This window comes from Pithys albifrons, chromosome 16, assembly GCF_047495875.1.
Source record: "Pithys albifrons albifrons isolate INPA30051 chromosome 16, PitAlb_v1, whole genome shotgun sequence".
Taxonomy (NCBI): Eukaryota; Metazoa; Chordata; class Aves; order Passeriformes; family Thamnophilidae; genus Pithys; species Pithys albifrons.
In genome coordinates, this window is record NC_092473.1 from 3,365,363 (window position 1) to 3,381,639 (window position 16,277).

Here is a 16,277-nt window from a genome sequence, read left to right on the forward strand (position 1 = left end):
TTGGAGTGAGGACCAGGTGTAAGAGAGGGTGTTACCTGCCCTGCAAAGACTGTTCACAGATGTACATCTGTGTACTCAGCTATGCATCCATATACAACTGGTCCATACATCTGGATATGCAGCTGGATCCACGTTCAGTCTCCCTGTTAACCCCCTGGGAACCTGTGACCATCCCACAGTCCTTTTTGTGCTCAGGGTCAGAGGCACTTGCCTGACTGTGCCCTGGCTGAGTATTCACAGTGGATCAGGCCACTGCAAATGCTGTCTTAGGTGTTTGTGAGGGTTATTTTTGGCCACTCCAAATGCACACAGGGAGTTGGGAATGCTGAACAGCTTTGCCTTCACTGCATTCTTTTATTGGGAAGTGAACATGTTAGTAAAGAAGGTCAAACTCTTAGAAGGATTTGCTCCTCAGTACTGTTTGCTGTCACCCTTGAAACTCACCTGGTATTTAAATACTGAATGCACTTAGACAATTATTACATGTGCATTTTGGTGCTTTGCTATTTAAAGAACTCCTTAACTGCTGAAGTTGGGAGAAAGCAGAGCAATCCATTGCTCTGTCACGACGTGAATTACATCTAGAAATCTTCTCCTTGCCTAAAGTACAAAGTTGAGTCAACTTTGGGGATAATCACAAGGCCACGGGCTTCACCCCCTGTGTGTGCATGCCCTGGCCTCCTCTGACATGTGTGCACAGTGCTGGAGATGCCATACTCTGCTCTGCAAGGGTGGCACTGAAACCAGGGATGAACACATGGATATGTGTCTGTGGCAACTTTGGAAGGGAAACTGCAAACAGATTTAATTGGAAAGTCTTTCACAGGGCACTGTGTTTTTGTAGCAGCTTTTGGGCAATACAGGTGTGATTCATTCTCTGCCTTCCCAGCTTGGCCTCACTGTTGATAAAGCTGCAAATCTCGTTCTTTACAGCCAGAGCTCCTGCTCACAGAGGCAGCTCTGTAGGTGGACAGGAAGGAAGTTGAGTGATGTCGGTGCAGTGAAGAGATGCTGCAAAAAGCAGAGTTTCTGGTTCAGAGGCTCTGAATCTGCCCTTGAAGGCACAGAAAGGACACTCTTGAGTTGAGTGAGATAGATTGTTTGGTCATCTCAGAGTGGTGGCTCTGTCTTTCTTGGCTGGTCTCTGATTAGAGTCTTGGGAAGACCTTGTGATCCTGATGGGTAAATGCTGGAGCTCTTTTCACTGAACCAATGGAGTGTTTCAGGTATGAGAAATCTGCTTTGCTTTCTGGCCTCACCATGAAGACAAGTTTGCCCATTTTGTATGCAAGACCTTTCAGTAAATCCTGTTCTGTAGCCTGATGATGTGCAGGCAGGAGTTCCCCGAATGCTGTCACCATTCCCCTCCCATAGGAAGTTAGAGCAGTTGTATTTAACCATTCATGTGGCCAGGGGTGGAGGGAGGGAAGGAATTGTGTCCCTCTCAGCACAGCACAGCGTCTGTGCACACAGGACCGTGGTGCATGTATGAAGGGCATGTCTGTGCAGGCTAGGTCATGAATTCCCAGACTTTTGGGGGCCTGTGGTATTTGCTGAAACCCAACCTTCATCCTCCTAGAGCTGAGTGCTCCCTGTCTGTCGTTCCGGCTCAGCTGAGCACAGCACTCCTGGCAGCCAGCCCAGCTCGTGCCACTGAGCCAGCAGCTGGCCTTCAGCTCCTTTTAGACGAGATTCTCTTCTCCCAACCCAATCCACATCATCCCCTCTCCCTTTTGCTGACCTATTCTCCCCCTGCCTCCCCCTGACCTGTTGTGTATCTTTTGCAATGTTGAGCTTTGCTGGTTGTGCAGCTCCCGTTGCAGAGCAGCTGCAGTGAGCTGTGGGAATATGGTGGAAATGCCATGCAAGGCAGCAGAGAACCAGTGCCTAATTTAGGCTGGGAGGGACCTTGGCAGGTTGTCTGGCTCAGCTACTGTGGCTGCTCAGGGCCTCAGTTTGTTGACTGCAGAATGTCTCTGAGGATGGAGGTCCCTTTACCTTTGGTCCTAGCCTAGGACTTGGCCTCTCTCAAGTGAGAATCCTTGCATGTTAAACTCATTCTGCATTTAAAATAAATGGACTGTGTTAACATTTTTAGAGCATTAAGTTTTAATTCATACAGTTTTTCTCCTGCTCCCTTTTAAATCATGGATGGCTGCTGAATTACCTGGCTGCTTATTCCAGTCTGTCTGCCGTGCTGGGGGAAGACTGTGGGACTCTTGACTCTTTTTTTTGTCCCCTATAGTATCTGTGGTGTAGGACAATGCTGGGAGGGTATGGGGTCTGTTATCCCAGTCAGCACACATGCTTCCCACTGCTGGCTTGCAGTTGTGTGTGTGTTAGGAGAGGAAGAAGTATGAGCCTGGAGTATGATTTAGGTTGGAAAGTACCTGTGGAGATCTCTGAGTATCTGAGCTGATCTTCCTCCTCCAGTGATATATTTTCTCAATTGTTTCTCTGAGCATACTCAGTGAAGTGGGTGCTCTGCCAGCCTGAGTCGTGTGGTCCCTGTCCCACTGCACGTGACCTAAACAGGAGGGGGAAACTGCAGCAGAGTGGGCAAGATGACAGCGAGTCACTCTGCTTGTTTTGGCATTTTGGTAACACAGCAGTTTTTATTTAAAGGCTGTATTATTATTATTTATGTATGAAAACCACTCTTAGTTCAGGATTAGTGCCAGATCTCTAATGTTCGTGCTATACAGGTACTGCTCTGTGCACTCTGTGGTGTTTCTAGAATGACTACATTAAAAAGAGGTTAGAACAAGCAGTGAGAAGCAGCTACTTGCTAATTGCTGGGTGGTAAGTAGGTAGGGAGGTAGGGCAGTGTGGTGCTTGGCTTTGGGTGGGCATGGAAGGGTGCCTGTGAGTCACAAGCTGGTTTTAGAGGGAGGTCAGTTGCTTTTGGTACTGCAGTTACTTAGCTGGTTGGACTGGGTCCAGTTCTCACTAAGATTTAATTCATAACTGCTTCTTAAGGAATGTGGATCTCATAGTAGTCTCAGCAAAAATCTTAATGGGAGGCAACTCTCAAACTTGTGACTGTGGTCCTTGCAGCTGGCCTGAGGTCCTGTGGGCCTCAGGAATGTGCTGTGTCCTCCGAGAGGCAGGTCCTGGCTGACCAGAGTGGGGCACTTCAGGAGTTCACCCAACGTGGGGCTTGGTCCTCAGTCACAGCCTGGAGGAGGGTTCTCTGCTTGGCCCTGCCAGCGTGCCCCGTGGCAGGGATGGGCTGCATTCCCTCCTGACTCTGAGTTCTCCCCTCTCCTAGGCCTGAGGACAAGCGTGGGACGATGTCGGAGGCGCGGCACGACAGCACGAGCAGTTTACAGCGGAAGAAGCCACCATGGTTGAAACTGGACATCCCGGTGCCAGTGCCTGTGCCAGTGTCAGAGGAGCCCCCCCAGCCTGTGCAGGTACAGAGGGTGGGGCAGGAGGGAGGGTCTGCACTGCTGGGAGCATCCTGTGCCCAGGGTCTCTGACAGTCCTGGCTGAGGGGAGGGCGGCTGTGCTGGCAAGTCATGGGGCCACATAAGACAGGGCAGAGCCTTTGAGTATATTTATGATCAGTAATTAACTCCCCTTGAAGGGGATGTGGGAGGGATGAGGGTGGGTGGCTGATGTGCTCAGATCAGTAGATGTGACTGTTTGGATGTGGGCATTGTGAAAACTGTCTTGGCGGGGGCTATGGGAGTGAGGTATTCAAAGAGGCATTTCTTGAGGGGACTGGAGGAGTGAAGGGCTCCTAGACTGACTAATAGGAGAGCCTGGAAGTGCTGGAGCTTGTGTTGAAGTGAGCAGGGAGTGAATCTGACTTATGAATAGCCAAAATAATGACAGGCTTTCATCAGTAACAGCAGAGAAAGAACAGTTACTGGCAACACGAAGCTGTTACCAGCATGAGGAACATGAGAGAACCATGTGGGATGAGAAATAAATAACATTGAGGAGTGCTGAAGCAGAGATGAGGTGATAGGGTAGTAGAAGCTGTGCAGAGCATGAGAGTAAAATGTCCTTATTTGTCCTGGGAATAGGAATAGTATCAGGACTTTCTGCTAAGGTATCAGAAGCTGATGTGGGAGTGAGACCTGGGTAGATGAATGCTGACTTCTCATGTGGCCTTGCTGCAGGAACAGAGACCTTGTGCCCCAGAGGCAGAGCTGGAGGGTTCTTGCTGCCCCGCTCTGTGGGTGGGTGCAGGGCCAGGATTCAGTCCCTTATGTGGAAGATCAGTTTAGCTATCAGAGAAATGGAGGGTTGTACCCTGGAGGGGGCTGAGGGCAAACTTGGCTTAAGAGAGAACTTAATTGCTCTTGGAATAGCAGAACTGTCCTCTTTGCCATTCCATGATCCAGGGACTAAAATGTGCTTCAGTTATGTGACAGCTTCTGGCAGAAAAACCTTGGCCCTGGTCCTCCCTCGTAAGGAAAAAAAATCAGGGGTCAGTCTGCAGGGATTAAAAGTGGAATGCAAGGTGTTACCAGTGTAGGTTGAAACCTTCTGAATGAATTATTTAAGGCTTTGATAGATGGTCCCTTATCTAAAATCTCTAAATTCAGCTGGGCACCTTCTGGAGAGACTCTGGACTGGAAGCTGGTGGAGGTGATGTTTTCTGAGGTCCCATGTGCACAGCCCAGACTATCAGGAAAAGAGTGTATCATGTACTGCTCTGGCTTATAACTCGAGTATCTGTGCATTGTTTTTGCTTAAAAGTGACAAAATGGTTAGCATTAGTGAAAATCATGAGCTTTCTGGGCTAGAGGGGCTGAAGTAGTCTTGAGACAGACAGCGTCTGACCAGAGAAACAGTAGATCAGAGCTTTGCTTGCCAGAGAGAAAGTCTACTCAGTCTGCATTGTGGAAATGGGACATTGTGTCTCTGCCAAGCTGCTAAAAATTTAGTCCAGAGCAGCCCTGAGGGCAGTTGTATGAGCTGAGAACAGCCTGGTGCCTTGTGTCATATTTGGTAGGTGACATTCAGCCAAGTTATGCCAGAGGCTTTCAAACCTGAGTGTGCCCAGACAATTAGGCTATAAACAAAGCCAGCATGCCTTTCCCAGCTTGCTTAGCCTGCACCAGGGAGCAGCTACAGCACAGACCCACCCACAGCTCTCTCAGGTTTTTAATGCAGACCCAGAGTCATGGAAGAAGCAAATGTCACTGACTGTGCTTCTCTTCACCTTGAGAAGTGGTCCGTGAGTTTGGGATCTGGGTGCCCTCTGGCTAGACAAAAGCCAGGAGGGCATGGCACAGGAGCTCATGTAACACATGTTGGATTGCTGACTGTTCCCAGCCTGGCTGGCCCTGTGGAGCACCCCTGAGAGCACTGACCCCCTCGTGCTTCCCTTGGCAGCCGCCGAGGCGCCAGGCGTTCCTGCGCAGCGTGAGCATGCCGGCCGACAACAGCCGCGTGCCCTCCCTGCCCCACGACGCCAGGAGACCGGTGCTACAGCGACAGACCTCCATCACCCAGACCATCAAGAGGTGAGACACTGTGCATGGGGCCTGCCTCAGCCCTTTCTGCCATCCTGGGGGTTTACACTCTACCTCTTGTCCTGTTGCCTGGCACATTGGTGGCACGCTGTCACCTCAGGGTTGGGTAGACTCCCTTGTTATCTGTCGTGAGGTTGGGGAAAAGTGGGTGCAAATAGGTACCCAGTGTATTAGCCAAGTGGTGCTACCTACCCTGTCCTTTGTATGTGAGGAGGTAAGTCCTGTGAGAAAGATGAGGGTGACCAGGACAATGAATGGTTCTTGCCACTTACAGGCAGGCTCTGACTGTCCCCATGCCCCGGGGAGCTGGCTATTCCTGAGTACCAGGATGCCTCAGGCCCTGATGTTTAGCTGTGACTGTACAGTGTGGTCTGCTGGGCTTGCTTTGGTGCCATGTCTGAGAGCACATGATTGCTGGGGGAGGCAGAAGCCCATCCTGAGCACACCAGGACTCTCAGCAGCTTGGCTTCTAGCACAAGCTCTTTGGCAGGTCCTTGACATGGCTCTGAGGTGCTGAAGAGTTGGGGAGAGGCTTCTCTGACCATTATTTGTCCCCACCACCCAGTGGTCTCTGAATCCAGCCATAGATCTGAATTCTCCTTCACTGCCCATGGCAAAAGCTTGTCCCAGTTTGTCCAGAGGGAGTGGCTTTCCCAGCTGCTCTGCCTAGATGACTGACTTGTATCTCTGGCAGTGTGTCAGGCCTGCCTGGATCCCGGGAGCATCTCTGGAGTTCCACAGGTCAGGGGTTCTTTCAGCCAGCCAGGCTTCGCCCACTCACAAAGGAGCAACTTTGCACCTCTGGGAGAGACTGATCTCCCACGCACTGTTTTCCTTTGCCTCAGATGTTCCCTGGCTGCCTTGGTGGTGGAACTCCCCCAGCAGTTCTTTTCTGATCCTCCTTCTTGTGAGGTTGAGAGAGCTGAGCTGTGAAGCATTGTCTACTCTTTCCAGGGCTGTGGGCAGCTTCTGGGCCTGCCTGTGTCTGTCCTTGCACACATAGACTGCCTCTTCCCTTACCTCCTTGCCCTTGTCCTGCTCCTTTCCAGGACAGTTAGGCAAGAGCATGCCAAGGCTGAGGGAATATCCTGGGAGGGTGCTGTGGAGGCCCTGACAAGAAGCATTGTGTGGGAGGGCCAGGGTAACCTGCCCAAAGGTCCTCACAATATGCAGCTTGTGTGTGAGAGAGGGGATTGGGGAACTGTGAATGACTTTGGCACTGGTGTGACAAATTTGTCCCTGGTGCTACTATACTGTAAGACAAACAAGGCATAGGGAGCTACAGTGAGAGGGAAGGAGTGCTGGACAGTGGTGGTGAAGCTCTCACACAATGAGGGAGATGCCAGTGTCCTGTCTAGCACTGGGGTGGTGGGGAGACACGTGTGGCTGTTGCTCCAACAGACCCTGTGACTTGTGTTCCTGCCCAGGCTGTAGTGGAAGTGCTGGGGCTCAGGTTGGTGGCTGCATCTGTCTGTACTTAATGGTCTGTGTGTGTATTTTGTATACATGAAGTACACAGAGGAGCACAAATGATTTTGGAAGGCCTGGGATCCTCTTGTACATGGGGGGCTCAATCCTGTTCTGCAGTGCTCAGTTGTCTCACACAGCATGGGGGGTGCCAAGTCTTCTCCTCATGGAGGACCTGCAGCTTCTACAGAGTGCTGTGGGATGAGAGTAGGAGAGAGCTGCAGCAGTGGGGAGGACTTTCCAAGGGGCAGAACTGCAGGAGATGCACACATGACACAAAACTAGCAATAAAGGAAATGGGTGGATCAGAAACAAGGACAGGGAATGGGAAAGTACCAAGGAAATGCCTAAAATCCTGATTGTGATCATGTGCCTGAGTGAAGGCATCTAACACCATTTCCAGTCTCCCAAGGTGTCCAAGATGTTCATACAGGGCAGTAGATGTGGCACAGATAGATCTGTACACCCGGGAAGATCCTGCCAGGTCAACCAGAATGCACCCAGGTCTTTTCCACTGGCATCAGGCACCTGTTTCTAAGCAGATCATATCTCAGCCTACTGACACCTCCATGGTTTCACACTCCAGTATCCAAAGCCAGCCAGTGGGAGGATCTGTAGCTGAGTGTCTGGGCAGAAGAAGGCAGGTCATAGAGGTCTGGGGGCTGAGAGGGATTGCAGTATCCCTGGTAACTTCAAGAGCAATGGGAGACATGTCAAGAGATGCAGATGCACCAAAAGGATTCAGCAGCCTCCTGAGTTCCAAGGTGCTGTTGTGTGCCTTGAGTTTGGTTGTTTCTCTCAGATCATGCTCTCAGTGCAGCACAGCTGCTGCCAATGGGGCTATGGAAGGAGACAGGGAGGCGCTGGATGCAGGTGGCTGCTCCCCTGCACAGCCCTGCAGGCTCCTTCCCTTCAGCTCTCTTCTCTTTGCAGCAGACAGGTTCGGTTTCAGAGGAGTCAGACCCTGCCCGCTCGTGGGCCCCGGGTGGGCAGGAGCTCCCTGAGAAAGCGGCAGTCGCTGCCCCGATCGTTTTTCAGGTACTGGTGGCACTGAGTGTGGAACTCACCCCTGCATGTGTGTGCAAGGGCTGTTGTGAGCTGCACAGACTGGCTGTTGCTGAGCCCAGGTCTGGCCAGGAGGCCTGCAAACAGGCGGAGTGAGAAAGTTCATGTGTGCTTCTAACAAAAACCAATTGTCACTCCTACTAAACATGTAGGCAGCTGTCAATAAGTAGCATGGTCTAACAAGCTGTCCACCCGCCAGCCTCACTCCCTCCTGCCTTTCCTAACAAGCTGTCAACCTCCTGGTGTTCACCATAGCTGGAATATGTGCCCAGGGCAGCCCCAGCCCAGCCTGCCTTTGCTGGGCTATCAGTGCAATGTGGGGCTGTGCATATGTTGGCCCTGAAGCCTCCTTGGGGCAGCAGGGGAAAGAGAGGAAGCAGCACTGCACAGATGCTCTCATATTGTTGCAGATGGGGCTCAGAGCTGGTGAATGGAATAGAGTGTGCCCACTCTCATCCTGTTGACATCATGGCTTTTCCTAATACAAATATGACAGTCTTCTTTTTGAGGTGGAAGTCTTTGTTTACTTAGCACTGAGGAGATGAGCCACTCCAGGAGTCAAGAGCCCATTGACCATCACCCCAAGTCTGGAGCTCAGTAAGCTTTTAAATCAGACAGCAAACGTGACTCTGTGCATGGCAGGGACTGGACCTGATGCCCAGGAGTCCATTCCTGCTCTACCTTCCTTACTGGGGCCCTTGGCCAGGTGCCATTCTGGCACTGTGACCACCTTTGGGACTGCTTGTGTTTGGTCTTGAGCTTTTTGGAGCTGGTCAGCTAAATATGACAGAAAAGGGAGAGCTGACCTCTGATTGTTGTTACAGCACTCCTGGGAGTCTGTAGGACATCATGGGGCTCCCCAGCTGAACAGAGACATTCAGCATCTTCTCAGGGTGCTCTGAATGCCCTAAACTCTATAGCAGCTCTCCTGGATCTTGGCTATGATCAGAGGGTGGGACAGCTCTTCCCCTTGGCCCCGTAGTGTTCTCTGGCACTTCAGAAATGGTCCTCACAGAGCAAATAGCTGCAGGGATGCTTGTCCTTCCAGACAGGTGGGAGCACATCTTCAGAGGGCTCTGAGGCTGCTGGTGGTGCCATGGGCCATTCCTCAGCAGGCTCATATGGGTACAAATGACCCTCAGCCCTCTCCCTTTGAGGCCCCTGTATGAACTTGTCACCCAAGGTCACCTTGCTGGTGACATCCTGGTTATAGCAGTCTGTGGGAAGCCCTCTGAGTTGTCAACTGTTTTGTGGCACATGTTGTGCCAGTGAACTGCACAGCCAGAGCAGTTCCTCTGTGCTAGAGGCTTTGTGAGTCTGTCAGACCAGGTGCTGGCCCTGGGCCCTTCTGCTCTGAGCAGAGACACAGATTGCTCTGATGAGCTGTGGGTCTGTGGGAGCAGAGTGGTGCTCCCAGACATGTACCCCATCTCCGAGGGCTGGCCTGTTGCTTTTGGATTCTTTTGGATCATTGAGGCCAGGTGAATTCTAACAATGATCCACGTGACCTCATGCCTGCCTGAGGGTCTGTTCGTGTCTTTGAGAGAACAGGGAAGGCTGAGGGCAATGTGTGCTGGTTTGCATGTGCAGGTTTTAGCTGTAAAGGCTTTGAATGTCAAACTCTCACCTTTTTACATGGTGGCAGGTTGATGTTATTTTTGCTCAGTAGGGTATAAAACCAGAGGACTAGTTTCCTGTCTTCAGTGCACTGTCTCAGTTCCCCTGTGTGGCCTAATTCTGGATTTTTCCCAGCCTTTACTCCAGTGTGTGTTTTAATACTCATATTGTGACTGTGAGGTCTTGCTTCTCAGCAGCTGGAAATCCTGCCCTTGAGCAGTGGAGCTGAGGCCAGGGGTTTGGGTTTGTCTTGGAAGGACTTTCAGGTTTCAACACCTGGGGCAGTCAGCTGTAGGCTGAGAGAGCTTGTCATCTCCTGAGGATGGATTAACTATGGTGGGAAAGGCTTGGCAGGGTGTGATGACCTCTCCAGGTTTAGGGTACCAGCTGTCCTGCAGGATTTGATGTAGGTTTTTAGCCTGAATTATCCTGATCCCTCTCTGCCTTCCCTGGGATTTTGCTTCTGATCCACTGCTCTTCTATGACAGCAGCCACTTGGCAGCAAACCTGCCTCATGGCTGCAAACTTGTGCTCCTGCTTCTGCAACCAGCAGCTTAGAACTGTGTGTGTCTGCCTAAGCAGAGATCAAGACCACAGCAAACATTTGCTATTAATATTGCCTTTGAGGAGGATAGAAATCCTGCAGCATGACATGGGGAGGTTAGGGGTATCCTGGGAGTTGTGTGTGTGTGTGTGGGTTGCTGGGAGAGACGAGTGAATTCTGGAGAAACTCGAGAGCCATGAAACAGTACAGTCCCACAGTGGGGCCCTAGAGCTGGCCTGAAGATGGTAAGTGTTTGCAACAGATCGTTTTTAAAATGAAAGCCCCCCACCTTTCACCAAGTTGTTTTCTGAATTTCTGTTCCATCTCCTTTCCTTTATTTTTGGAAGAACTCAGAACAAACTGTCCTTTACCCACAGTGAATCTCTCCTGTCGTTTGTCTTCTGATTTAAAAGACAAAATGCCGTTGATGGTTCTGGCCGACATCTGTCAGGTTGCTAAAACCACCTGAGGACAAGCTACAGATGGCTCGTGGGGAAGAGTTTTGCCTGTCTTTGAATTGGGGTGGGCTGGAAGTGACCACCAGGGTTTTGTCTATTCGTGTGCACAGCCCAAGCAAACAGAATGCTTCTTAGCACTTGTGTGCTGGCATCTTTCAGGGGCACAGCAGACTGGTTTGGGGTGAGCAAGGACAGCGACGCGACGCAGAAGTGGCAGAGGAAGAGCCTGCGGCACTGCAGCCTGCGCTACGGGAAGCTGAAGCCTCAGGTCATCCGCGAGATGGACCTGCCCAGCCAGGACAACATCTCCCTGACGAGCACAGAGACTCCTCCTCCGCTCTATGTGGGGCCCTGCCAGCTGGGCATGCAGAAGGTGAGCAGGCTGGGACAGAGGCAAGGCCATCCCAGCCCCCTGTGCTGTGCCTGCACTGCTCTGGGAACTGTGACCTGTCTGTGGGCTGAGCTCTGCCGACATGTGTCTGAGCTCTGTGCTCAGGCACTCCTCAATCTCAGGTGCAGTTGGGCAGAGTTCCTCCTCCTCCAGCAGCCTCTCCAGTGCTGTTGGCTGCGATCCCTCAGCTGTGCCAGTGATGGGCTCGGGGCTGTGTTTGTCATGCTGTGACTGTTGGGATTACGTGTGCGCAGTGTGTCCAAGAGCTCTCAGCTCAGGCTTTATGCTGCCTTTTGCAAGGACTCTGTTGTACAGAGTGGCCAGTTTCCTGGACCCAAGTGTACAGTAACAGGCCTGGTATCACTCGGGACACTTACCCCAAGCAGAGCTCAGGCCATAGCTCAGCTGCTGTTCTCACAGAAACCTGGTTATGGTTTAGGACTTTGAAGTGTCTCTTGCATCAGTGAAGCTACAGCTCTGCTCTTGAGTGCTCAGAAAAGATATTGAGTGCCTGCAAAGGTTGGAAGTTAGCTCAGTTGGTTAAAACTTGGTTGTAATAATGCCAAGGTCATGGGTTCAATCCCCTGTGTGGGCCATTGACTTAAGAGTTGGACTCGATGATCCTTGTGGGTCCCTTCCAGCTCAGAATAGTCTGTGATTCTGTGAAAGGGCATGTGGTAGCCTCCTACTTGATACCTTCAAGAGTGACTCCAGGGGACAAGGCCCAGTTGAGCACATCCACTTACCAGCCCCTCTGAGCTAACCCAGGACTTCCCTTTGCTTCTCTCATCAGCAGTAATTGGTGTGGTTGGTGACTGTGCTTTAGTGAGCAGCACTGCAGCCTGAGCGAGGGGGGAAGCAATTCCTTCCAAAGCAGGACCTGAAGCCACACTGCACCACCAAAGCAGAGGAGAATATTGTGCATTTCTCAATTAAGTTTCACCTTCTTGTGCTCTTTCCTGTTTCCTTACCAGCCAAAGAGTCTTGCAGTTAGTCTGTGGCCACAGGAGACTCAGAAATGTTGTTGGGCTCTGTGTGGGCTACATTAAATCAGAATGTGGTGTCAGTAGGTGTAAGCCCATCAGGCTTCCTGTTGAGTGTTCAGCTGTGGATTAAAAAAGCTCGTAAAAACCATAGGATAAAACACAGAGGTCTTATGGAAACCACAGCTGTGATGATGTAAGGACAGAGGCAAGGTTTGTAGCTGAAGGCAGTATTTTCATTTACGTTGATTTGTATGTTTGCAGTAAGTGAGAGCTTTGGCCTGAGGAGTCCCAAAGCAGGGCTTGCAGCTCCTGGAAGCTTGCCTGCTTTATCCAGCTGTTAAACCTAATTAATGGAAGCAGATGTAAATATACAGTTAAGCTTCAACAGGATAACAGGATACTGTTTAAGTCCTGAGCTGTCCAGTGTCAGGAAGGAAACTAGCTGGAGAAGGAACCTGGCTGTTTTCAGGGATTTCTTAAACTCCTGTTTAAACAGCACATTCTCTGACTGTAGAGCTCACTGGTATGAGAGAGAATGAAAGCAAGAGCTCAGGAAGGGCTGAAGGAGGTTTGAAATCTCCTATGAAATTCAGTAACAGTGTGGTAGTTAATGCCAACAACAGAAAAAAAGAAAGGAAAAGGGAAAAAAAAAAGGGGTAGAGGGAGAGGTTTGGGGGCTTAGGTTTGAGGCTTACAACAAGGCCTTACCTTGCAATAGGCTATTCCATATCTCCCTCTTGTAGGATTCACTGTGGCCTGTCCATCCTGGTTCTTGGTCAGTTCCAGGTGCCAGTCCCTGTCATGGTCTCCAGATGTTTGCTTGGAGGGAGAAGGGCTTGGTTGGGGGGTGAATGGGCTGATGTGCCGCTTCTCTCTGCAGATCATAGACCCCTTGGCCCGGGGCCGAGCTTTCCGCATGGCTGAGGACGCCGACGGCTGCAGCATCCCCCACACTCCCATCACTCCGGGGGCCACGTCCCTCTGCTCCTTCACCAGCTCCCGCTCGGGCTTCAACCGCCTCCCGCGGCGCCGCAAGCGCGAGTCGGTGGCCAAGATGAGCTTCCGAGCGGCCGCGGCGTTGGTGAAGGTACTGCCTGAGAGGGGTGGCAGGGAGGGAGCTGCTGGACAGGGAGAGCGGGGAGAGCTGTGGTGGAGGGAAGGAGACCCAGACACCTCCTGTTCTGTTCCAGCCCCATGCCCAGGAAGCAGGGTTGGCAAGAAGCAGGGATGGTGGCTTGGTTTTGGTACAGGTCTTGCTCTCCTTTTTTTTTTGCCTGGGGACTTTGATTCCCACAGTCAGGAGCCTCAGGGTGTTTCAGCAGGCCCAGTTCAACCTATTTTGACCTTTGCATGATCCATCTCCACCTGGTCAGCAGTCATGGAAGAGCCGAAATACCTGAGGTTCTTACTGTACAAGTCTCCTCATTCTTCCATGCATCTACTTTTCTGGGCTCAGTGACCTTTCTGCTGTGTCTAGTGCCACCCATCACTGTGGTTTGGTTGGAGACATTGCACAGTATGTGGTAGAGGAGCCTGGAGATGGGCACTGTGGACTGGGGTCTCACCTGTGAGTCTCACCAGGAAGGTGTCACACATCAAGTCTGTTGTGCTCCACACACGAGTGTGAACCAGCTCAGCTTTGGGCTCGCTGTGCAGTGTCTGGGGCAGCCCTGCCTGTGCCTGGGGCTCAGGGCTCTGGCAGTGACTCTGTGCCCCTCTCTCTGGTTGCAGGGCCGCTCGGTGAAGGACAGCACCCTGAGGAGGGCTCAGCGGCGCAGCTTCACCCCAGCAAGTTTCCTGGAGGAGGACACGGTGGATTTTCCAGATGAGCTCGACACTTCTTTCTTCGCCAGGGTGAGGGGCAGGTCTGACACGGTGCTGGCCCCGAGGACAGGGCAAGGCTCTGGTTCTGGCAGAACTGTGTGTTGCAGAGAGCAACACTGCTTTCTGCCACGGTTAATGTCTTGAATGGGATGTTGGTACTTCTGATGGGTGTTCTGATGGAACTTCTGTCTCTCTGCCCAGGAAGGAGTCCTTCATGAGGAGCTCTCTACTTACCCAGATGAAGTGTTTGAGTCTCCATCAGAAGCTGCAATCAAAGATGCTGAGGTGAAACCTCCGGATCAGACAGATCTCACAGGAGGTGCCTTGGACAAAAATGAGCTGGAAAGAAGCCACTTACTACTGTGAGTATCTTCCTGGAAGCTGCCAAAGCCTAGTGTGGGGTGGCCAACCTATTTGGAGTGGGACCTCCTGCCTGGAGCAAGCCAGGATCTGAGTGCTGTGGGTGCCTGGTGCAGAGCTGAGAGCAGTGCTGTGTTGGATGTTCTTTGAACCCCAGTACCTGTGCATGTGAAAGGTGACTCTGGAGCCACTTCTCCAGGCTCTCCAGCAACTTTGAGCCTCACGTAATGTGTTTCAGAGATTATATAATGCCTTGAGGAAACAAAAGACACTTTAAATCAGCTGTGAGGATGCTGGGGGCTGAGCCTTTGGCTATGGAGAGCATAGCAGAGATGAGAAGGCTGTTGCCATTGCAACAGTCACCAGTAACTGTTGTGTTGCTCCAAGGAGCAGTGTGAAGCATTGCTGAGTGTCAAGCTGGGCTACATTCCTCACTTGAAACGAGAGAAAGGTGTGGCACTGATGCTGAGAGCCCTACAAATATGTGGGTGGTGCTGTACTGTATGCCTAGATTTTTTCCACCTGAGTAACTGGTCCTGAGTAATTGCTCTGTGTCGTTTCCGAGTCAGCTCTAGCTTAGCTGGCAGCTTGTGCCAGCAGAGAGCTCTGCTGGGTGTGAACATGGAGCAGACAGGGAGGTCCTTGTTGTGGTTCTGCTGCTCACAGCCCATCTTGCTGTGTTGGTGCTTTCCCTTCAAGTGTTTCCAAGAACTTGACTCAGTCTTAACACAAGGGGAAGCAGCGGATGGTGGGAGTTTGTTGTCACTCCTCTGAGATGGTTTCAGTCTTCTTGGCACCATATGGATCTCTTTAAATAGTTTTATTTATTGAGGAAAATACATTTGTTTCACACTTCAGAGAGCTGTTATCAGAATCGTGGTCAGGCATCCTTTAGGTGGCAGGTGTTTGTTTTGGCACAGGCTCATAGCCCAGCACCGGAACTGTGGGGGAACAGCACGTCTGTAACAGAAACCACTTGAACTCCTGGAGCAAGGGCAGGCTGCAGTGGAATCTGCACCTCCTGTGGGAGAAGGGCTTCCCAAGGGGAAGCTGGGGTACTAAAATGCATCCTCTGCAAGGTGCAATACTGAAAAGAGCTGACATTTCCAGCAGAATTTTTGTTGAAGAGGTTCAGATTCTCCCTCGTCCTGTTGCCTGCCCCTACTCCAGAGCTGTCATGATCAGTCCAAGTTGCTCTGGGGATGTTTCAGAAAAAAGTTTGTTGGCTGGTTTCTCTCACTGCTTCTGACAACCATTGTCTCTGTGCAGGGTGGGACATGTAGAAAGCCAGAGGAGGTAAATTGGACTAGAGCACGTCAGGGACATGCCTACTGCAGTGCCAGGCAGTGAGGAGGGTGAAATGGGAGGCCGTTGGGTTGTCTAGTTGGGGTGCTGCAGACTTGACCTCCACACTGCTGTTGAAGAGCAAGGAAATTCAAAACTGTCTGAATATGATGGAGACTTACAAAGCAGGTGCTATTCACCAGTAGCCTGTGCAACCTTCATCTCATCTATTTTGGGAAAAAAGCCTCCCTTTAGCTCAGGATGCCTGGGATTGTGAAGGATGCTGTGTTGTTCAGGCCTGGTTTAGTTGTTCCACTTTAAAACACACACATTGGTACAAATAAAGGGGAGAATGGAAGAGAGATTGTGAGAGGTAACAGGCACAGCTTTCAGCATGTGCCAGTGCCACATTCCTGGTCTGGGAAGCTTCCTGGATTCTCCTCTGATTTGGTGGGCATGGGGATTAGACTTGCCAGTCCAATCACACTGAAGTGCTTTAAAGGTGGGAATTTCCACTGCTGGGCTAAACTCCATGTCCATTGCATAGCCAAGAGCAGAGTGAGAGGAATGAAGTACAGGAGGAAATTGATGTGTCTGAGGCTGCAGCTGTGCCTGTTGCTGAAACACTTCAGCCCTGAATGCTCCTCTGGTGGAGCCTGCTTTGGCACAGCTGCCTTGTGCCACCCTCTGTGCTGTCCCCTTCTTTCATCTGCTGGCACTGTGTGACCCTTTGAAATAAATCTTCCCCTTCAGGGCACCTTGTCTGCCCTCAGCTGATGCTCAGCCCTG

At 51.3% G+C, this 16,277-nt stretch overlaps 1 protein-coding gene across 6 annotated transcripts in view; it reads left to right on the plus strand.

Moving 5' to 3' along the window:
• RHBDF1 (rhomboid 5 homolog 1) overlaps positions 1-16,277 on the plus strand; it is a 36,708-nt gene that overhangs the window by 12,945 nt on the left and 7,486 nt on the right. For all 6 annotated transcript variants that reach the window (XM_071571467.1, XM_071571469.1, XM_071571464.1 and 3 more), the window contains exons 2-7: positions 3,272-3,416; positions 5,353-5,483; positions 10,803-11,016; positions 12,901-13,107; positions 13,752-13,874; positions 14,046-14,206. In XM_071571467.1, coding sequence (XP_071427568.1) covers positions 3,294-3,416; positions 5,353-5,483; positions 10,803-11,016; positions 12,901-13,107; positions 13,752-13,874; positions 14,046-14,206 — 959 coding nt within the window. In that variant the 5' untranslated portion in view covers positions 3,272-3,293. The remainder of the gene's footprint in view (positions 1-3,271; positions 3,417-5,352; positions 5,484-10,802; positions 11,017-12,900; positions 13,108-13,751; positions 13,875-14,045; positions 14,207-16,277) is intronic.